This window comes from Nerophis ophidion, linkage group LG25 (genome assembly GCF_033978795.1).
Source record: "Nerophis ophidion isolate RoL-2023_Sa linkage group LG25, RoL_Noph_v1.0, whole genome shotgun sequence".
NCBI classification, from domain to species: Eukaryota; Metazoa; Chordata; class Actinopteri; order Syngnathiformes; family Syngnathidae; genus Nerophis; species Nerophis ophidion.
Genome location: NC_084635.1, coordinates 1,471,557 through 1,495,248, shown reverse-complemented (window position 1 = coordinate 1,495,248; position 23,692 = coordinate 1,471,557). Strand labels below are relative to the sequence as shown.

The 23,692-nt window shown below is 39.8% G+C and overlaps 1 protein-coding gene across 2 annotated transcripts in view; it reads right to left on the bottom strand.

Moving 5' to 3' along the window:
* Positions 1 to 23,692, bottom strand: part of acsf3 (acyl-CoA synthetase family member 3) — a 119,054-nt gene that overhangs the window by 2,096 nt on the left and 93,266 nt on the right. Inside the window, exons 8-10 of one of the 2 annotated variants that reach the window (XM_061887523.1) lie at positions 12,538 to 12,672; positions 10,389 to 10,500; positions 2,687 to 2,808 (exon numbers count right to left, since the gene is read on the bottom strand). In XM_061887523.1, the coding sequence (XP_061743507.1) occupies positions 2,694 to 2,808; positions 10,389 to 10,500; positions 12,538 to 12,672 (362 nt within the window). In that variant the 3' untranslated portion in view covers positions 2,687 to 2,693. Of the gene's footprint in view, positions 1 to 2,686; positions 2,809 to 10,388; positions 10,501 to 12,537; positions 12,673 to 23,692 lie in introns of those variants that run through there. The other variant, XM_061887525.1, reaches the window with a different exon arrangement.

The window sequence follows — 23,692 nt, the reverse complement described above, 5'->3', positions numbered from 1 at the left end:
TCTTTTGCAATTCAATTCTCCAATTAATAATGGAGACGTCAAAGAAGAAAGCTGTTGGTTCGAAAGCTGTGGATTGCACTGCCGGTGTTTCTATGTTTGTTGTGAAGCTTTACTATGGAAAAGAGCAGTCAAGCGAACATGGTTCTCTACTACAGGTTTCAGTGAGAAAATGGTGGTAATAAGTCGGCTCGTACCGGAGACATGAGCGGAGCCTGCATCATCCTGCACCTGTCAAAGAGGCAGTTGCGACTTTCTTGGCACCTCCATGGCTTCTCTCAGAGACACTGGCGGTCACCACACCCCTCTGACTTTCAGGTATTACTATGTAATCTCACTAAAACACTAGTAACACAATAAGCAGATAAGGGATTTTCCAGAATTATCCTAGTAAATTTGTCTAATAACATCTGAATCGCTCACACTGCCGTCACCTTTTATTTAAAATTATTTTTATTCATTTATTTTTTCTAGTGCTTCACTCTAACTTTCCTCATCTACGAATCTTTCATCCTCGCTGAAATTAATGGGGAAATTGTCGCTTTCTCAGTCTGAATCGCACTAGCTGCTGGTGGCCATGATTGTAATTAATGTGAGGATGTGAGGAGATCCACAACCCGTGACGTCACGCGCACATCGTCTGCTACTTCCGGTAAAGGCAAGGCTTTTTTATTAGCGACCAAAAGTTGCAAACTTTATCGTGGATGTTCTGTACTAAATCCTTTCAGCAAAAATATGGCAATATTGTGAAATGATGAAGTATGACACATAGAATGGAGCTGCTATCCCCGTTTAAATAAGAACATCTCATTTCAGTAGGCTTTTAAGGAAACTTATTTTATTTTTTTCCATTTTATAATAAGCCAATTGAGTCGGACTGCCGATAAATATGATGAGCATTTACAGTACAAGCAGTTCACTTAAAATTCGAGCAATTTTAAAACCTTGAAAACTAAGGATGTCTGATAATATCAGACTGCCGATATTATCGGCCGATAAATGCTTTAAAATGTAATATCGTAAATTATCGGTATCGGTCTCAAAATTATCGGTATCAGTTTCAAAAAGTAAAAATGTATGACTTTTTAAAACGCCGCTGTGTGCACGGACGTAGGGAGACGTACAGAGCGCCAATAAACCCAAAAGGCACTTCTTTTGCGTGCTGGCCCAGTAACATAATATCTACGGCTTTTTCACACACACACACACACACACACACACACACACACACACACACACACACACACACACACACACACACACACACACACACACACACACACACACACTTGGTCAACAGCCATACAGGTCACACTGAGGATGGCCGTACAAATATGCGCCACACTGTTGAACCCACACCAAACAAGAATGACAATAGTAATTTCGAGGGAACATCCGCACCGTAACACAACATAAACACAACAAAACAAAAAGCCAAAATCCCTTGCAGCACTAACTCTTCCAGGACGCTACAATATACACTCCCTCCTACCCCCTACCCTCCTCACCTCAACCCCGCCCACCTTAACCTCCTCATTCTCTCTCAGGGAGAGCATGTCCCAAATTCCAAGCTGCTGTTTTGAGGCATGTTAAAAAGTATTAATGCACTTTGTGACTTCAATAATAAATATGGCAGTGCCATGTTGGCATTTTTTTCCATGACTTGAGTTGATTTATTTTGGAAAACCTTGTTACATTGTTTAATGCATCCAGCGGGGCATCACAACAAAATGAGGCATCATAATGTGTTCATTCCACGACTGTATATATCGGTGTCGGTTGTTATCGGATATCAGCAAAAAAGCCATTAACTGACATCTCTTTTGAAAACAGAAGGTTTAAATTCAGGCATTTTTAAGGTTTTTAATAGAGCTGCGAATCTTTGGCTGTCCCACGATTCGATTCAATATCAATTCTTGGGGTCACGATTCGATTCAAAATCGATTTTTTTTCCCAATTCAACACGGTTCTCGAATCAAAAACAATTTTTTCCCGATTGAAAAGGATTGTGTACTCATTCAAAACATAGATTTCAGCAGGATTTACCCCAGTCTGCTGACATGCTAGCAGAGTAGTAGATTTTTGTAAAAAGCTTTTATAATTGTAAAGGACAATGTTTTATCAACTGATTGCAATAATGTAAATTTGTTTTAACTATTAAAGGAACCAAAAATCTGACTTATTTTATCTTTGTGAAAACATTGGACACAGTGTGTTGTCCAGCTTATGAGATGCCATGCAAGTGTAAGCCACTGTGACACTATTGTTCTTTTTTATTATTTTTATAAATGTCTAATGATAATGTCAATGAGGGATTTTTAATCACTGCTATGCTGAAATGATAACTAATATTGATACTGTTGTTGATAATATTCACTACTTTTGTTTTGTTCTGTGTGGTGTTTGTGTCTCCTCTCAATTGTTCTGTTTATTGCAGTTCTGAGTGTTGCTGGCTCAGCTTTGCTTTTGGAATTGGATTGCATTGTTATGGTATTGCTGTTTATTGTTTTGTTGGATTGATTAAAAAATAAAAAAATAAATAAATTCATAATAAAAAAATAAAAATTTTTTTTAAATGAGAATCGATTCTGAATCACACAACGTGAGAATCGCGATTCAAATTCGAATCGATTTTTCCCCACACCCGTAGTTTTAAAGCCCCCGTACGAAGCCTGTGTGGCATACATACGATGCAGTCAGGGGAAGAAGTGTCTCAGGAGGTCCTTCTTGTTGACCTTGCCCATTTGGTTCCTCGGTATCTGGTCCACCAGCAGCAGGTCCGCGGGGATGGCGTAGGGCGCCATGTGCTCCCTGCAACGACATGGCCAACACGCACGGGCGTTATAAAGCACTCAAGACCCGTCTCCTGCACAGAGGAGATCCACACGTGTCCCTCGGAAGGTGCAACCCGACTACTGTGTGTATGCGGCGACAAAGAGAAACAAGAGCGGGGAAACAATTGCACAACAAAGACGAGGCCTGTGGCGGAGTAGTGGAGATAAGGGACGTCCTTCATCCCTCTCTGCGCCGCGCCTCCTTAATATCCCAAATGTACCTTCCAGACACAGACCAGTCCCTCCCAACAAAACAATTTAATCGCCGTGCGATTAAAAGCAACTACACAAAAACAAGAAAATAATAATAAAAGTCAACGGCGGAATTGCCGGCTCGGCGAATTAAAAGTGTTTTATTTTCCCGTATTGAGTCGAGCGAGGTTGCAGCCTGCAGCTTTTTTTCTTATCTGTTAACCTACTTTGTGTGCGTGTGGCGCGCTGCAAGTGAACACAATGACTCACGCCGCTCTCAGCACACGTCTGAGCAAAGTGCCACCTGGTGCACGCGCATGCCGCCACGGCTGTGATGGCGCTCGCTTGTGTCGCCAACTTCTCTGGGGCACTGAGTGTGTGTGTGTGTGTGTGTGCGGATGGCAGGGCACGTGTGATAGAGATTCAGACTGACAGCTGCAGCCAGGGCACTGAAGAGTGAGCATCCATCTACTTGTTTATGTCTCTTTTTATCTCCTTCTCTTTACCCTGCGAGGCTGTGGCCAGTGGCCGCTGTGACGCTGCTGCCCACCCCCTGGATGCACCCCTGGCTGAAGTGTGTGTGTTCTTGTGTTTCTACCCTTCTTGAGACATCAACAAGGAAAAGTAGCTTCCATATGAGGGCCGAAATCATGGTCCCGGTACGGAAAACCATTGCATCTAATCAAGAGCCACATATCGGAGTCTGTGAACATTGCTCCAAAGTCAGGATTCTTTTTGTTGATTTAATGTGCATACAAAAGTAAACATGTGCAAAGGCAGTAATATATGATAAAAGAAGACAGTGAAGTGAATTATATTTATATAGCGCTTTTCTCAAGTGACTCAAAGCGCTTTACATAGTGACACCCAATATCTAAGTTACATTTAAAGCAGTGTGGGTGGCACTGGGAGCAGGTGGGTAAAGTGTCTTGCCCAAGGACACAACGGCAGTGACTAGGATGGCACAAGCGGGAATCGAACCTGCAACCCTCAAGTTGCTGACACGGCCACTCTACCAACCGAGCTATGCCCGTAACAATGTGACCTCGGACTATGTTAAAGGGGAACATTATCACCAAACCTATGCAAGCGTCAATATATACCTTGATGTTGCAGAAAAAAGACCATGTTTTTTTTTTAACCGATTTCCGAACTCTAAATGGGTGAATTTTGGCGAATTAAACGCTTTTCTGTTTATCGGTCTTGTAGTGATGACATCAGAATGTGACGTCACCGAGGTAACACACCCACCATTTTCATTTTCAACACATTACAAACACCGGGTCTCAGCTCTGTTATTTTCCGTTTTTTCGACTATTTTTTGGAACCTTGGAGACATCATGCCTGGTGGGTGTGTTGTCGGAGGGTGTAACAACACTAACAGGGAGGGATTCAAGTTGCACCACTGGCAAGAAATCTGCCGCCAGACCCCCATTGAATGTGCCAGAGTGTCTCCACATTTGAGCGGCGATGCTAAGACAGACATGGCACAGAGATGTATGGATAACCTGCAGATGCATTTGCAACCATTAAGTCAACAAAATCACAAAGGTGAGTTTTGTTGATGTTGTTGACTTATGTGCTAATCAAACATATTTGGTCACGGCATGACTGCCAGCTAATCGATGCTAACATGCTACACTAATCGATGCTAACATGCTATTTACGCTAACTGTATGTACATTTGAAACTAGATACCTACATTTAATGCGAAACAAACACTTACCAATCGACATATTTAAGTTGCTCCAGTGTCACAAGATGCGAAAGTCCTGATCGTTTGGTCCGCACATTTTACCGGCGATGCTAATAAGGCAGCCATGCTATGGGCCACTTCATTAGGTACACCCACGCTATGGCCGAATAGCGTCAATAGCTATTCGCTCAATAGCTTCAATTTCTTCTTCAATTTCATTTTCGCTATCTGCCTCCATACTCCGACCATCTGTTTCAATACATGCGTAATCTGTTGAATCGCTTAAGCCGCTGAAATCCGAGTCTGAATCCGAGCTAATGTCGCTATATCTTGCTGTGGTAACCGCCATGTTGTTTGTATTGGCAGCACTGTATGACGTCACAGGGAAATGGACAGTGGTTTCGAAGATAGCGAAAATAAGGCACTTTAAAGCTTTATTTAGGGATATTCCGGGACCGGTAAAATTTTGAAAAAAACTGGGAACAAGCCACTGGGAACTGATTTTTATTGTTTTTAACCCTTTTGAAATTGTGATAATGTTCCCCTTTAAGGTAACGTGTGGAGTTCCCCAGGGTTCGGTCCTTGGCCCTGCACTCTTCAGCATCTACATGCTGCCGCTGGGTGACATCATACGCAAATACGGTGTTAGACGGCGTAGCGCAGTGGCAGAGTGGCCGTGCACAACCCAAGGGTCCCTGGTTCAATCCCCACCTAGTACCAACCTCGTCACGTCTGTTGTGTCCTGAGCAAGACACTTCAGGCTTGCTCCTGATGGGTGCTGGTTAGCGCCTTGCATGGCAGCTCCCTCCATCAGTGTGTGAATGTGTGTGTGAATGTGGAAGTAGTGTCAAAGCGCTTTGAGTACCTTGAAGGTAGAAAAGCGCTATACAAGTACAACCCATTTATCATTTAGCTTTCACTGTTATGCTGATGACACCCAACTCTACATGCCCCTAAAGCTGACCAACACGCCGGATTGTAGTCAGCTGGAGGCGTGTCTTAATGAAATTAAACAATGGATGTCTGCTAACTTTTTGCAACTCAACGCCAAGCAAAAGGAAATGCTGATTATCGGTCCTGCTAGACACCGAACTCTATTTAATAATACAACTTTAACATTTGACAACCAAATAATAAAACAAGGTGACTCTGTAAAGAATCTGGGTATTATCTTCGACCCAACTCTCTCCTTTGAGGCACACATTAAAAGCGTTACTAAAACGGCCTTCTTTCATCTCCGTAATATCGCTAAAATTTGCTCCATTTTGTCCACTAACGACGCTGAGATCATTATCCATGCGTTTGTTACGTCTCGTCTCGATTACTGTAACGTATTATTTTCGGGTCTCCCCATGTTTAGCATTAAAAGATTACAGTTGGTACAAAATGTGGCTGCTAGACTTTTGACAAGAACAAGAAAGTTTGATCACATTACGCCTGTACTGTATATACCTTTATATACATATATACATACATATATACCTATACTGTATATACCTTTATATACATATATACATACATATATACCTATACTGTATATACCTTTATATACATATATACATACATATATACCTATACTGTATATACCTTTATATACATATATACATACATATATACCTATACTGTATATACCTTTATATACATATATACATACACATATACCTATACTGTATATACATACATATATACCTATACTGTATATATCTTTATATACATATATACATACATATATACCTATACTGTATATACTTTATATACATATATACATACATATATACCTATACTGTATATACCTTTATATACATATATACATACATATATACCAATACTGTATATACCTTTATATACATATATACATACATATATACCTATACTGGCTCACCTGCACTGGCTTCCTGTGCACTTAAGATGTGACTTTAAGGTTTTACTACTTACGTATAAAATACTACACGGTCTAGCTCCATCCTATCTTGCCGATTGTATTGTACCATATGTCCCGGCAAGAAATCTCCCTTCAAAAAACTCCGGCTTATTAGTGATTCCTAGAGCCCAAAAAAGTCTGTGGGCTATAGAGCGTTTTCATTTCGGGCTCCAGTACTCTGGAATGCCCTCCCGGTAACACTTCGAGATGCCCCCTCAGTAGAAGCATTTAAATCTCATCTTAAAACACATTTGTATACTCTAGCCTTTTTAGACCAGTTGATCTGCCGTTTCTTTCCTTTTTCTCTTCCGTCCCCCCTTCCCCTCCGGTGGCCATGGATGAAGTACTGGCTGTCCAGAGTCAGGACCCAGGATGGACCGCTCGCCTGTGTATCGGTTGGGGACATCTCGGCGCTGCTGATCCGCCTCCGCTTGGGATGGTTTCCTGCTGGCTCCACTTTGGATGGGACTCTCGCTACTATATTGGATCCACTTTGGACTGGACTCTCACTGTAATGTTGGATCCACTATGGATTGGACTTTCACAGTATCATGTTAGACCCACTCGACATCCATTGCTTTTGGTCCTCTCCAAGGTTTCTCATAGTCATCATTGTCACTGTCACAGATGTCCCAGTGGGAAGAGTTTTTCCTTGCCCTTATGTGGGCTCTACCGGGGATGTCGTTGTGGTTTGTGCAGCCCTTTGAGACACTAGTGATTTAGGGCTGTATAAATAAACTTTGATTGATTTATTGATTGATTGAAAATGGATGGATGGAAATTTGTAAATTAAACAACTTGTCCAGCCGTTTGCTGACTTTTACTATCCATGTTTAAAATATTTTACTGCAAATGAGTATCGGCTCTAAATATTGGTCGTTGGCCTCATTGACTACTGGTAATCGGTATCGGTATCGACCCTGAAAAAAACATATCAGTCAATCTCTAATATGGACCCCGCATCTAAGACACGCACACAAACTGAATGAAATGGACGCGATACGGAGGAGAAATATCAGAGAAACCAGAGTAAGAGGTAATTAAATGAGAAATGTGTCAGAATTGCGGTACATTCCACGGAGGTAGTCACCGAGCGCTGATTCAAATACACTCCGCTGACATTTAGAAAGAAAAAGGCCAATTAGCCACAAAGACAAAGCCCGTCATTTGTTAGCCTTTGTCGTCTCTTTTGCCAGCTCGTTTCCCCCGAGACAGACTCCGGGTTTTATCACACTTGGACCTCCTGTGGACCTGATGGCCAAGTACTTGGATGTGGATTTACAGAGTGTCATGTTTTTGCTGTATAACAGAATGATGAGGTAAAACTATTACCGCACTTTCCGGACTATAAGGCGCACTTAAAATCCTTTTTTTCCCTCAAAACTCGATAGTGCGCCATATAAGCCGGTGCACCTAATGTACGGGAATATGTTTGGTTGAGGAGGAGGAACAGTGTGGTTTTCGTCCTGGTCGATGAACTGTGGACCAGCTCTATAGTCCGGGCAGGGTTCTTGAGGGTGCATGGGAGTTTGCCCAACCAGTCTACATGTGCTTTGTGGACTTGGAGAAGGCATTGGACCGTGTCCCTCGGGAAGTCCTGTGGGGAGTGCTCAGAGAGTATGGGGTATCGGACTGTCTTATTGTGGCGGTCCGCTCCCTGTATGATCAGTGTCAGAACATAGTCCACTCCCTGTATGATCAGTGTCAGAACATAGTCCACTCCCTGTATGATCAGTGTCAGAACATAGTCCACTCCCTGTATGATCAGTGTCAGAACATAGTCCACTCCCTGTACGATCAGTGTCAGAACATAGTCCACTCCCTGTATGATCAGTGTCAGAGCTTGGTCCGCATTGCTGGCAGTAAGTCGGACACATTTCCAGTGAGGGTTGGACTCCGCCAAGGCTGTCCTTTGTCACCCATTCTGTTCAGAACTTTTATGGACAGAATTTCTCGGCGCAGTCAAGGCGTTGAGGGGTTCTGGTTTGGTGGCCGCAGGATTAGGTCTCTGCTTTTTGCAGATAATGTGGTCCTGATGGCTTCATCTGGCCGGGATCTTCAGCTCTCACTAGATGAGTGTGAAGCGACTGGGATGAGAAGTAACACCTCCAAGTCCGAGTCCATGGTTCTCGCCCGGAAAAGGGTGGAGTGCCATCTCCAGGTTGGGGAGGAGACCCTGCCCCAAGTGGAGGAGTTCAAGTACCTAGGAGTCTTGTTCACGAGTGGGGGAAGAGTGGATGGTGAGATCGACAGGCGGATCGGTGCGGCGTCTTCAGTAATGCGGACGTTGTACCGATCCTTTGTGGTAAAGAAGGAGCTGAGCCGGAAGGCAAAGCTCTCAATTTACCGGTCGATCTATGTTCCCATCCTCACCTATGGTCATGAGCTTTGGGTCATGACCGAAAGGATAAGATCACGGGTACAAGCGGCCCAAATGAGTTTGGGTCTCTCCCTTAGAGATAGGGTGAGAAGCTCTGCCATCCGGGAGGAACTCAAAGTAAAGCCGCTGCTCCTCCACATGGAGAGGAGCCAGATGAGGTGGTTCGGGCATCTGGTCAGGATGCCACCTGAACGCCTCCCTAGGGAGGTGTTTAGGGCACGTCCAACCGGTAGGAGGCCACGGGGAAGACCCAGGACACGTTGGGAAGACTATGTCTCCCGGCTGGCCTGGGAACGCCTCGGGATCCCCCGGGAAGAGCCGGCCGGACAAAGTGGCTGGGGAGAGGGAAGTCTGGGCTTCCCTGCTTAGGCTGCTGCTCCAGTAATAATAAAAAAAAAAAAAATAAATAAATAATAATAATAATAATAATAACTTAGATTTATATCGTGCTTTTCTAAACACTCAAAGCGCTCACAGAGAAGTGGGAAGCCATCATTCATTCACACCTGGTGGTGGTAAGCTACATCTGTAGCCACAGCTGCCCTGGGGTACAGTGACCCAACTTCGGATAAGCCAAAGAAAATGGATGGATAAATCGATGGAAGTTTGGTTGTGCTTACCCACCTCGAAATTATTTTATTTGTTACATGGTGTAATGATAAGTGTGACCAGTAGATGGCAGTCCAACATAAGCTATGAGTGTAGACTGCACTATGATGGCAATACAACTCAAGTAAACAACACCAACATTTTATATGTTTCTTTGAAAATATAAAACATTACACACGCTCAAAAATCTATCAAAATGTTTTAGTACGACTTTGGTAAGCTAAGAAGCCGCACCATTTGATGTGCTTCAACATTGGAGTATTATTATGGTGTGTGTATAAGGTAAGACACATTATCTGGCGTTTTGTTTCGAAATATTATGCAAAAGCAACTTTTCTTACCTTTTGGTACCTGCTGATCTGTATTTGGAATCTGCATAAATCCTGAAAAATTGCGCGCATCCGCTTTCGTAGTCCGTGTTAGCACCATAGTCGATAAGCTTCTTCTTTTTCTCTATCTTCTTGTTATGGGACATTCTGCTCTTACCATTTTTATAAAGTAGTGTTAAGTTCTTACTTATATCTGTCAGTAAATAAAAGCGCTAAAACATACCGGTGTAGTGAGTTATTAGAGAGTTCCGGCCGGACGTTTTTTCAGGGAAACAATTCCGGAATTTCGAGCAAAGAACCACTATTACATGTTGTGTAGACCACAAGGAAGTTTTTTAAATTTAGAAAAAAATAAAAATAGTACGACTCCTTTGATGAGCCTTATCATGCGGTGCGCCCTGTGGTCCGGAAAATCCGGTGGGTAAAGTACCTTCCCCAGGCTTTCAAGTCAGGCAAGGTGAGACTTTGGCCTTCTTTCAGTTGAACCACGGCAGTGACCTTTTGACCCCAAGTGGCGTCTGGCGCCCCGATCACGGCGACATCTGTAAACATGACACAATAACAGACCGTCAGCCACAAATAAGACTTGATCCACTGAGAAAATGCACACACTTGCAAAGCTGCTCTACTGCGCTCGTTTGCAAATTAAGTGTTGGTCTCCATGTTTATGCAAAATATAGGCTGATTATCAGAAAAATAACCAAAATAACCATTTATCACTCATAATGAAATTTACCGAGACTGAAAGCTTTTTGCGTCTACATTTAGCAGGTTTGGAATCTGCATGCAAATGGCACAGTTCTGCACAAATGGCTGTTAAGAAGGAGGGCATCGTGTTGCAAAGACAGAAAATGGCGAAACAATCCTCTGTCTGTGTATTAAACATTTTAGACTTATTGGATATTCACAGTTACAATTTTATATTGGTTGGCCCTGCGGTGAGGGGGAGACTTGTCCAGGGTGTACCCCACCTTTCGCCTCAATGCAGCTGAGATAGGCTCCAGCACCACCCGCAACCCCAAAAGGGACAAGTGGTGGAAAATGGATGGATGGATGGATGGAATTCTATTTTGATTAAATGACTGACGGTGCTGAGTAAATCACATTTAATTGATGTTTTGGTGTCTGCTGGCCTTTTTTAATTATTTTATTTATTTCGACATAGGAAATGTATTATGTTTAATAACAAAAAAATGCCTAAAATGGGGCACTAAGTGTAATTTGATTGCAAAAAAAAGAAAAAATCACACTCTTTTTAATTATTAATGTGAAATTATTTTTATAATTTTTAAATCAAACTTGAATTTAAATTGATGCATGTTTTTTTCAAGGAAAAAAATATTGGGAAATAAATTGTTCATAAAGCGAAAGTGCAAAATAACATACTTAAAGCATTCATTTTGTGGGGGAGGAGGGGTGAGGTGGTATATATATATATATATATATATATATATATATATATATATATATATATGTCTTGATTGGATTATCCAGAGAATAGTGCTCGATACCGTGGTAGAGCGCAATATGTATGTGTGGGAAAAATCACAAGACTACTTCATCTCTACAGAAGTGTTTCATGAGGGGTTCCCTCAATCATCAGGAGATTTCAAAAATCTCCTGATGATTGAGGGAACCCCTCATGAAACACTTCTGTAGAGATGAAGTAGTCTTGTGATTTTTCCCACACCTATTTATATATAAAAATAATCTGTTCATGAATGAGTATATCAGTTTGGCCACCGTGTTCAATGGAGAAGTCTGATCTACAAAATTTGCAGGCATCATACCACTTCCCCTTCGAGCTGTCCTGGATGAACTGAAATAATTTTTTCCAATCATTTTGGAACTTGCGAGTGTACTTCTTCGTCTTACTTGTCGTCGCCATGTCTCTTCTTCAATCTCCTGCTATGTCTGTTATGTTTTTGGACATTACTACTTGCGTAGTTTTGAAGCAATGCGTGATGGGAATCCAGATGTTGTGTGTCAGTGTATTAACGTGCCGGCTGGAATAAACACACGCTAAGAAATAGCTCCGTGCCTGCTTACTTTATGGGTTATAGATAAACCTATGGATAACGGAGACATACTGTATATAATAGTCTCCTTTTCAGGTGAGAGAGGACGCTAAAGGCAGTGCCTTTAAGACACGCCCCCAATATTGTTGTCCGGGTGGAAATCGGGAAAATTTCGGGAGAATGGTTGCCCCGGGAGATTTTCAGGATGGGGCACTGAAATTTGGGAGTCTCCCGGCAAAATCGAGAGGGTTTGCAAGCATGGCTTCAATATAAACAGCAGGTAAACATTCAACAAAATAACCAAACACTACAGGTTGGAGCAAATGAAAACATATATGTGGAAGGAAATGAGTGTCTCCATGGTGACAGCCAGTAATAAATGCAAAATCCTCCTTTAAATAGGCTGGTTTGCAACACTTTTGCTTTTGTCATGACTTAGTAGATCATCCACAACACGCCAAGTAATAATACACACATTTTTATAGTTTGCACACGCCACTTAGCAATTTGGATGTTAGTAGATCAGGCCCTTAGTATTATTAACATTTAGGACATTTTCACCTGTGATGTCTGGATGAGCCAGCAGGTGGCGCTCCACCTCGAGGGCGCTGATCTTGTAGCCACCGCTCTTGATGATGTCAACGCTGGTCCGGCCCATGATCCAATACACCCCGTCCCGAAATACTGCGGTGTCTCCTGGATGTCAAACAGATGAGTCATGTGCAGGATTATTCACAAGGAATCAAACAATGTCATCACGCAATATTTTAACAACAAAAATCCATTGAAAAATCCAACTAAAATACAAATATTCTACTCACCATCAATTTTATTTGTCATTGAACCCTATTGCTTTAAAAATATATTTTTTTACACTTAGTTGTTTATACTTTTAAAATCAAATGTGAATTTATTTTGATGCATGTTTTCTACTGAAACAATTTTATGGGAAATCAATCAATCAATCAATCAATCAATCAATGTTTATTTATATAGCCCTAAATCACCAGAATCTCAAAGGGCAACACAAACCACGACATCCTCAGTAGAGTCCACATAAGGGCAAGGAAAAACTCACCCCAGTGGGACTTCAGTGACAGTGACAATGATGACTAAGAGAAACCTTGGAGAGAACCGCATATGTGGGCAACCCCCCTCCCCTAGGGGACCTAAAGCAATGGATGCCGAGTGGGTCTAACATGATATTGAGAAAGTCCAATCCATAGTGGATCTAACATAATGGTGAGAGTCCAGTCCAAAGTGGATCCAATATAGTAGCGAGAGTCCCATCCACAGTGGAGCCAACAGGAAACCATCCCAAGCGGAGGCGGATCAGCAGCGAGAGATGTCCCCAGCCGATACACAGTCAAGCGGTCCATCCTGGGTCCCGACTCTGGACGAGCGGTTCATCCTGGGTTCCGACTCTGGACAGCCAGACACCACAAAGGATAGGGGGACAGAGGAGAAAAAGAAAAGAAACGGCAGATCAACTGGTCTAAAAAGGGGGTCTTTTCAAAGGCTAGAGTATACAAATGAATTTTAAGGTGATAATTAAATAATTATGAATTAATTAAATAAATGATATCCATCCATCCATTTTCTGCCGCTTATTCCACTTTGGGGTCGCGGGGGGCGCTTGTGCCTATCTCAGCTACAATCGGTCGGAAGGCGGGTTACACCCTGGACAAGTCGCCAACTCATCGCAAAATAAATTATATATGTAAATATATATATTATAAAAATGTAGTACATAAATAAATAAAATAAAATAAATGAATACTTTTAAATACATAAATAAAAATAAATACATTTATTTCAATCATTAAATAAGTTGTTCATTTTTTGTGTGTGTGTGAAAAATAATAAATCTAAACATCCATTTGCAAACCTTCTTGAAACAATTTAGATGAAACCCACGATGAGTGCCTCACAAGACCAGCACACCACTGGCGACAGTCAACATTTAGGGGAATTACATATATTTCTAAAATGTGCAATTCCAGTGGTAATTGCGTGTGAATGCCCTTTACGCCGCCGATACACGTGAGCGGAACTGCAATGCTTGAATGTCTGGGCTGAGAGGAGTTTGTGGATGTTGGAACGGTTCTAATCGGTTGAGATACCGGATTTCCTTGAATTGCCGCCGGGGTGCTAGTTAATTTAAAACCTCTTCTCACTCCAGCGTTTACCAAAGGCATGTGGTAAAATTAGGCCTTAGTGTGATGTAAGCATACCATCATGAAAAACACATTTAATTAAAAAAACGTTATTATGAAGTCCATGCACAGCTCCTTCTGATCAAAAGAATGGATAACTTGTTTATAGAAGTCTTCCTTATCTTTCTTCAGTTTTAAAAGTCTCTCTGTCTCGATGGAGATCTTCCTTTATTACCTCCTGCTTCCATTGAAAGTCCAGTTTAGAAAACTGTTTTATTTTAGATATGTAATCCTCCATGTTAAAAGTGCAAGCGAGAGGAAAAAATAAGCGATCGCTGCTCACTCTTGCTGCTTGTTGTCACTTCTTCTGCAGCCGAGTAGTCGCAAGAAGGATCACTAGCGCCCTCTACCACCAGGAGTCATTTAATGACTCATATTTGACACACGCAGCTACGGTATATTAATAAAACATAGCTGCTTACTGTTCTTTTTAGCATATTCAATAGCTTGGACCTTAAATCCTACTGAATAGCTCTTAATCTTCTTCCCTTTATGCGATTTCAAATGATTGAAATCAGCCTCCTCCATTTTGAAAATTATGACAGGTGAAGTGTCACTCGTGACGTGACGAGTTTGACCCTGCGGAAATCCTAGACATGCACTAAAAAAAATATTTTGCGAAACGAGTTTGACCCGGCAGAATTTCTTGGCAGGCGCATACTTTATACCCGGCGGCCATTCAAGGAAATACGGTATGTGGGATTTGGAAAGGTTTGTATATTGCATTGCATTCATTTTCAACGGGTGGAAGTTCTTGGTAATTCCGGGTAATCAGGGAATTTTCAGAACCAGGAAACATGCTGGCTTGAATGTCCAGCGAGTGTGTGAATTTCGGGAAAAACATGAATCAAAAAAATTAAATAAAAGGTGATACAACAATCGTCAGAGATGATATGAATTGGCTGCGGTGAGGTGGCGACTTGTCCAGGGTGTACCACGCCTTCCGCCCGATTGTAGCTGAGAGAGGCACCAGCGCCCCCCGTGACCCCAAAGGGAATAAGCGGTAGAAAATGGATGGATGGATATGAATTGGTTGATATTGAAATTTTTCAAAATGTTTGAATTCAAACGGGTATTTAGGAATTCCTGGAATTTCGGGAAAACCTGGATTTCGTACGAAAGAAAAATGTTACTTTCGTTGTCCCAATTAAGAAAAATGTTTTGAAGGTGGAATGGTCAAAAACGGTTGAAAAATGTGTTCTGTCAAAAGGTGAAAATAAGGCCTTGGAAAATTGGAAGTTCCTAAATTATTATTTTTTTTTTACCAGTAGTTTGATTGTAGAAAGTGAGAGGAGCGTGTGGACGGTGGAACAGTTCCAATGGAAATGTGAAAAATGTGCACGTTTGAAAAATGGCCCATTCCTTTTAAATTGGAAAAATTACCAGGAATTCTGGGTAATCAACGACATATTAAAAAAATAAATAAAAAATTGGCCTGTGGAACGCAGCCTAAGTTTAGCGGTGGGATATTCATAAATATATTTGTGTTTTGGTTTAGATAACTACATGTGTGAATACTCAGGCATTCACACAATTATCAGTGGTGGAGCAGGAAGGGGCTTGAAATATGTTTGTGATGACATTTGTTATGAAGCGTCTTGTCAATAATTACTCTGCTAAGTCTGAGGTATGAGGAAAAAATTCAGGAAATGTGAATTTCTAAAGTATCTATCTATCTATCTATCTATCTATCTATCTGTCTACTCCAATGTATTTAAATGTTATTTATTTTTCACTTATAAACAAAAAATAGTTAAAAGATCTACAAAAAACTTAAAGGTTTAATGTCAGTCGAACAAAGACAGCAAATCAAAAATAATGACGACCACTACACACTTTGTCTAAATACATCACTGACAATCCATTTATTGGGCCTGAAGAGACAAGTTGTATTCCATTACAATATTACATTGATTTTTGACCTTGACACGCTCTAAATTAACGTCAAAAAGTCTGTATTGATTTGCTTTTTCGATTCCGTGTCCTGTGATCAATAGACAAAGATTTATGAGCATGCTGTTACAATGAGATATACGGCCATAAACTCTAATAGTCATGTAGAAACATAAAATTAACTGCAGTGGATTAAACAGGACTTTAAATTATATGACTTGGCGAGCCTGTAATTGTGTGGAAATGGTGGCACGGACATTAAATAAAGATTTTTAAAGAATTGTGAACACGGCACTTTTTTCCTCTGTGAAATATTTGTTAAAACACTCCAAGAGCTCGTGTGGGAATAAAACCGGGTTGTGAATGTAAAAATAGTCCTTAAAGGGGAACATTATCAGCAGACCTATGTAAGTGTCAATATATACCTTGATGGTGCAGAAAAAAGACCATGTATTTTTTTAACCCAATTCTGAACTCTAAATGGGTGAATTTTGGCAAATTAAACGTCTTTCTGTTTATCGGTCTTTTAGCGATGACGTCAGAACGTGACGTCACCGAGGTAACACACCCACCATTTTCATTTTCAACACATTACAAACACCGGGTCTCAGCTCTGTTATTTTCCGTTTTTTCGACTATTTTTTGGAACCTTGGAGACATCATGCCTGGTGGGTGTGTTGTCGGAGGGTGTAACAACACTAACAGGGAGGGATTCAAGTTGCACCACTGGCAAGAAATCTTCCGCCAGACCCCCATTGAATGTGCCAGAGTGTCTCCACATTTGAGCGGCGATGCTAAGACAGACATGGCACAGAGATGTATGGATAACCTGCAGATGCATTTGCAACCATTAAGTCAACCAAATCACAAAGGTGAGTTTTGTTGATGTTGTTGACTTATGTGCTAATCAGACATATTTGGTCTCAGCATGACTGCCAGCTAATCGATGCTAACATGCTATGCTAATCGATGCTAACATGCTATTTACGCTAGCTGTATGTACATTTGAAACTAGATACCCACATTTAATGCGAAACAAACACTTACCAATCAACAGATTTAAGTTGCTCCAGTGTCACAAGATGCGAAAGTCCTGATCGTTTGGTCCGCACATTTTACCGGCGATGCTAATAAGGCAGCCATGCTATGGGCCACTTCATTAGGTACAACCACGCTATGGCCGAATAGCGTCAATAGCTATTCGCTCAATAACTTCAATTTCTTCTTCAATTTCGTTTTCGCTATCTGCCTCCATACTCCGACCATCTGTTTCAATACATGCGTAATCTGTTGAATCGCTTAAGTCGCTGAAATCCGAGTCTGAATCCGAGCTAATGTCGCTATATCTTGCTGTGGTAACCGCCATGTTGTTTGTATTGGCAGCACTGTATGACGTCACAGGGAAATGGATAGTGGTTTCGAAGATAGCGAAAATCAAGAACTTTAAAACTTTTTTTAGGGATATTCCGGGAGAGGTAAAATTTTGAAAAAAACTTCAAAAAATACAATAAGCCACTGGGAACTGATTTTTATTTTTTTTAACCCTTTTGAAATTGTGATAATGTTCCCCTTTAAGTGGAGCAGCTTGCTCTTATTTAATATGTTAGTGCTGCACAAACTCTTATGGTGAAGACAGCATTTAGTGTGTGTGTGTAAGAAATATTTATCAGCTGGTCCCAGACACATCCTGCTGTTTCTGGCCATTGTTTATCTATCCTTCACTGGCAAAATGAATATGTATGAGAATGTTATCACGTCTAAATACACAATTCCAAGAAGAAGGACACGATTCAAACAGCCCTGTTGTTATTGTTGTTGTTTTGCCTCCCCTCCTTCACACAGTTCCTGAATGCAATGCGCCAGCAATGTTGTGAATACAAATGCGGTGTGTATATCTTGCTGAGTCCCACACCTTTGCTCTGTGGTGACACATGTCGCCCCCCCCCCGACACGTACACACCTCTCAGTCCCAGCTGTGCACGCAGCACCTGTAATAATCCCTGAGAACGTCTTCCGGTACTGACCCATTTCCTCGGCTTCTGGCCTCCAGCCCAGCTGAGCCCACAAAGTGTATGCTTTGTCACCACACCTGTCCACTGTGTGTGTGTGTGTGTGTGTGCAGGTGCACGCTACAATCTGTCTTAAAGACGCCTAGAATTCAGATCTTCTCCATCAAGGTCATGTTTGTTTTTTTTCTTTCCCCAAGGAGATAAAATACATTAAACATGTGCTTTTATCGGGTATGACACTGTGAGCTTAAAGCAGTTTGTCCTCAAACATGGACACACGCTTTATCAGTATCGTGCTTCAAACACCACTTCGAAAAGTAAAAAAGGACTTCCTCAAAATAAAATAAAATAAAGTAAAATAAAAGTCAGCAAAAATTGATTTTTGCTTTATTGGTTGAATATCATATTGTGTTAAACATTATTTTGTGTTAGTGTTTGGAAACAGTACCAAAATGATTTTGATACTTTTCGGTGCTTTTCGAAATAAAGGGCAATGTCACGCCAAATTCATAACACCCTACAACCCCCCCCCCCCCCCCCCATTTACTTCCGGGGTCATGATTAATACAGACGTTTTGCTAACACTATATTAACAAAACATCTGTATTTTTATAATATAGCGTTATGTTTTTTATATTTTTATAATATTAAAAGCTATATTATAAAAAAGTTAAAAAACAATTGACAAACACAAGCTGTGGGAGGACATAAGAGGAAACGTGACCATGGAAGTCAATGCCCATAGATTGTGTTTGTCAATTGTTTTTTAACTTTTTTTTATAATATAGCGTTAACAAAACCTCTGTATTTTTATAATATAGCGTCAACAAAACATCTGTATTAATCATGACCCCGGAAGTAAATGGGGGGGTCGGGAAGGTTTTTGTAGGGAGAAGAAATCTGGCGTGACAGCAACACAAAAAATTGCATTATTTTAACAAAAAAATCTTATGGTACATTAAACATATGTTTATTATTGCAAGTTTGTCCTTAAATAAAATAGTGAACATCCATCCATCCATTTTCTACCGCTTATTACATTTGGGGTCGCGGGGGACGCTGGCGCCTATCTCAGCTACAATCGGGCGGAAGGCGGGGTACACCCTGGACATACAAGACAATATATTAGTAAGTAAACAAACACATTTAGTCGGCTGGCATATGCAGTAACATATTGTGTTATTCAGATTGGACGTGTCTCTGTGAAAATGCTTAAAGGAAAATGAAAAAGTATGTTGGAGTTCGGGTGTTGTTGGAGGGAACAGTTAGAAAGTCATCTAAAATATTTTGTGTTAAAAAGGGGCCGGATAAATATAAGAATATTATTCTTTCATCTGCTCCTTACTGATCATGGAAATGTATAAGAAACAAAAGAAAAAAAACAATGAAACAGTCAATAAATTTTCATGAAATAAATAAAAATAAATGATGATGATGATTTTCCATTCTATTATTTTGTCAAAATTATTAGGGACAACTGGTAGAAAATGAATTATTAATCTGCTTGTTCATTTACTGTTAATATCTGCTTACTTTCTCTTTTAACATCTTCCGTCTACAATTCTGTTCAAATGTAATAATGACATATTCTTCTGTAGTTTGATACTTTACATTAGTTTTAGATGATACCACAAATTTGTGTATCAATCCGATACCAAGTAGTAACAGGATCACACATCGGTCATATTCAAAGTCCTCATGTGTCCAGGGACATATTTTCCGAGTTTATAAACGTTATATGAATTTTTAAAAAACGAAAGAAGATATTGTGATGCCCAAAAATATTGACGTAATCATAGTAGTATCGACTAGATACGCTCCTGTACTTGGTATCATTACAGTGGTTGTCAGGTGTACTTTTGATCTTTTTAGAGGCGGTGTAGTACAGAATATGATTCATTAGTATTGCGCTACTATACTAATACCAGTGGACCGCACAACCCTATAGTGTATATTATATAATGTGACCCTAAGTTAATATTACTGACTAATTTGAATTTTATTTAATAATAGTTATTTATTGTGTGAATGCTCCAAAGTATTCACACATATGGTTTTCTACACCAAAATTAATCAATTTATTCTTCTTCAACTTAAACCTATTCTTCTTCTCCAGATTTTGTCACGCTCTACTTTCCACATTTTTCCCCCGATTCAAACCGTTCCAACTGGCTTTCCCTTGAAAAATTCCCAAAATTCCCAGAAGTCCAGTTTTTTTTTTAGGACATTTTTCCAATTTAGAATGATTTGGTCATTTTTCAAACTTTCACCATTTCCACATTTTTCAAACCATTCCACCTTCAACACATTCCACTATTCTGGAAATGTTTCATTTTTCCAAGTTAAAAAAAAAAAAAAGGAGATTTCCTAGAATTCCAGGTTTTCCGGGAATAAGTTAATATCACTGATTAATTTTAATTTAATATATTTATTTATTGTGTGAATGCTCCAAAGCATTCACACATGTGGTTTTCCACACCAAAAGCCAGCAATTTATTCTTCTTCAACCTAAACTTATTTTTCTTCTCCAGGTTTTTTGTCACGCTCTACCTTCCACATTTTTGACCAGATTCAAACTGTTCCAACTGGCTTTCCCATGACAAATTCCCATATTTCCCAGAATTCCAGGTTTTCCGGGACATTTTTCCATTTTAAAATTGATTTGGCCATTTTTCAAACTTTCACAATTTCCACATTTTTCAAACCATTCCACCTTCAACACGTTCCACTATTCTGGAAAGGTTTCATTTTTCCAAGTTAAAAAAAATCAATCAGATTTCTTAGAATTACGGGTTTTCCGGGAAATTTTTCCAATTCAAAACGATTTGGCCATTTTTCAAACTTTCACAATTTCCACATTTTTCAAACCATTCCACCTTCAACACGTTCCACTATTCTGGAAATGTTTCATTTTTCCAAGTTAAAAAAAGAATGGAGATTTCCTAGAATTCCAGGTTTTCCAGGACATTTTTCCAATTCAAAACGATTTGGCCATTTTTCAAACTTTCCCTATTTGCACATTTTTCAACCTATGCATTCCACCTTCAACACATTCTACTATTCTGGAAATTCCAACTATAATTTTTGTAAATTCCCAAAAAATTCCAGCTTTTCCAAAGGCCTATTTCCACTTATTTTTCTGTCGACCACTCCTTCTACATTTTTCATCCCACTTCAAACATTCCACCGTCAAAACATTCCTCTTAATCAGGAACTCCCGGTTTTCCCGAAATTCCGTAAAACCATTTCTCAATTCAACATGTTACTACTTCAACATTTCTTGACTGATTTGAAAAAATCCAACACCAACAATTTGAACTCATTCAGTCCTTTCATTTTTTTTGTTGGGCAGATGTGTACTTGTAATAATATTATAGACACATCTTACTATTTATTGGGGCTCTTAATCTTTGGGCAACACCTAGTGTTTGTGTTTCCTCTTTCATGCACTTGAGCTTGTGTTTAAAAGCATTTTATTGAAAGCCATTTGATTTTTAAAAGTAAACTAAATGGGATTACATTCCATTTATTGTCGATAAACAGGCAAACAAATACATGGCAACAAAATGTGGTTTAACATCCAATCCAGAAGTGTATTAATTTAAATAAAATATTCATACATGTATGTGTGGAATAAATAACTTGATCATTTACAATTATTTAAGCAACATGTAATGGATAAAGATAAATATACAAATAAACACAACAGATAATAGGATACGCAAACTGAATTATAGCACATTAATAGTTACGAATTATAATGTTTCAGAAATACAAATATGTAAAATCAGTGTGAATATAATGAATAATAAAATCAACAACACACTCAAGTTGAAAAACTTATTGGGGTGTTACCATTTAGTGGTCAATTGTACGGAATATGTACTGTACTGTGCAAGCTACTAATAAAAGTTTCAACCAATCAATAAATAAATCAATCAATCAATCATTGCTGAATTATAATGGATGTGTCAGGCTTGCCACTGACAGTTTGTTTGTGTTTTAATTTTTCTTCTGTGTTTAGCATTTCCTGTTTTTAGTTCCTGTCAGCGCTCTTATTTTGTTGGTTTCGTGTCTTTCTCCCTGAGCGCTGTTTCACCTCAGCTGCGGCTGATTGGCACCTGGCCACACCTGGTGTCAATCAGCCCGCACTCCTATTGGTACCTGCTTTTGTCCTCCAGTCACGGCTGGATTATTGTCTTGTCGATGTCGCCCTTGTCGTTGCTACCTGTCGTGTCGTGTCGTATCCTGCCTTGTCAATGCAGCTTTGCGGTAAGCTTTATTTGGTTGCATTTTTTAGCTTACTGCCTTTTGTTCCCTGCTTCCAAGTTTGTTTTCATATTATATGTACGACTTCTGATTCCTGCTCGAGACCTGCTAGCTTCCAAGCTAGGCCTTTTTGTTTTTGCTGGTTCCCATGCTAGCTCTTTGTGTTTGTTATCCGCCCACGTGCGCGCTTTTTGTTTGTATCCTTTGTTTGTTTTTGTCTTAGTGTTGTAAATTAAATCATGTTTTCCTGCAAAATGCCTCCCTCCTTCTCTGCATCTTGGGGTTCGTCACAAACTAACTCTGACAGGATGTGTAAAAAGAAAAAAAAGAAAAACAAAACATGGATTATGATGAGACCACTGCTTGAATAAATAGTCCCAACTAAAAAAAAACAAAATTGTTATGCAATGTTTCCTTGAATACCGCAGGGGTTTACATTCTATTTTCGTGGTCTGCAGGGGGCACTATTTTTGTATGATTGTTATGAATATTATATGCATTTTAAGTCTTTGTAAGACCGCCACACAACTTTCACACACATTTAGAAACACTTCATATGCTCTTAAAACCCGCCATACACTCTAAAATGGACATACTTTTAATACGCAGTACAGTAGGTCCTCAACTCTCCATATCAATGGTACTTTAAAGTCTACAATGCATTGGGAGCGCAGTATGTGAGTAAAAAGAGAACATTGTAATAACCCCTTCTTGTTTATTGTAGTTATTAGCAAGTGCTGCAGTGGAAGATTACACCAAAACCCAACTTTAGAACTTTCTGTAAGTTTCCTGTCCCAATGGCAATGGTGCAGAAGTGTACTGCAACTTACTGAGCTGCCTCTAATGTTTTATTTAGCTGTGAAGGGGGAAAAGGCAAAAACATCAGAAATAGTTGTCAGTATGTTCAGTTGTCCACCACCGCAAGCCACAAATAAAAAATACAACACAAAATGTATACCAGGTGTGTCCAAACTTTTACCACTCGGGGCTGCAGACGGAAAATTAATGACAGTATTTTGATTATTTTAATTTTCAAAACCAATTCAATGTTATATTTGTAACATTTATTTTGGTCCATCAGTCATACAAATAATTCATATTTTATTTGCTTTATTGTTATTCAGTGCTTACATTTCTAGAACAACTTCCGGTATATTTGTTAAAATAAAGTAAAACAAATAAATACATGTGTACATCACAATGTTATGGCCTTTTTCTCATAGAAATCCTGTTTTTATGGCAACATTTTTTTTTAAGTGAAATATATTTCATGGGAAGTATAGGGGGATTAAATAAGTCAGCAATTTATAACACCATTGATTTTATTTC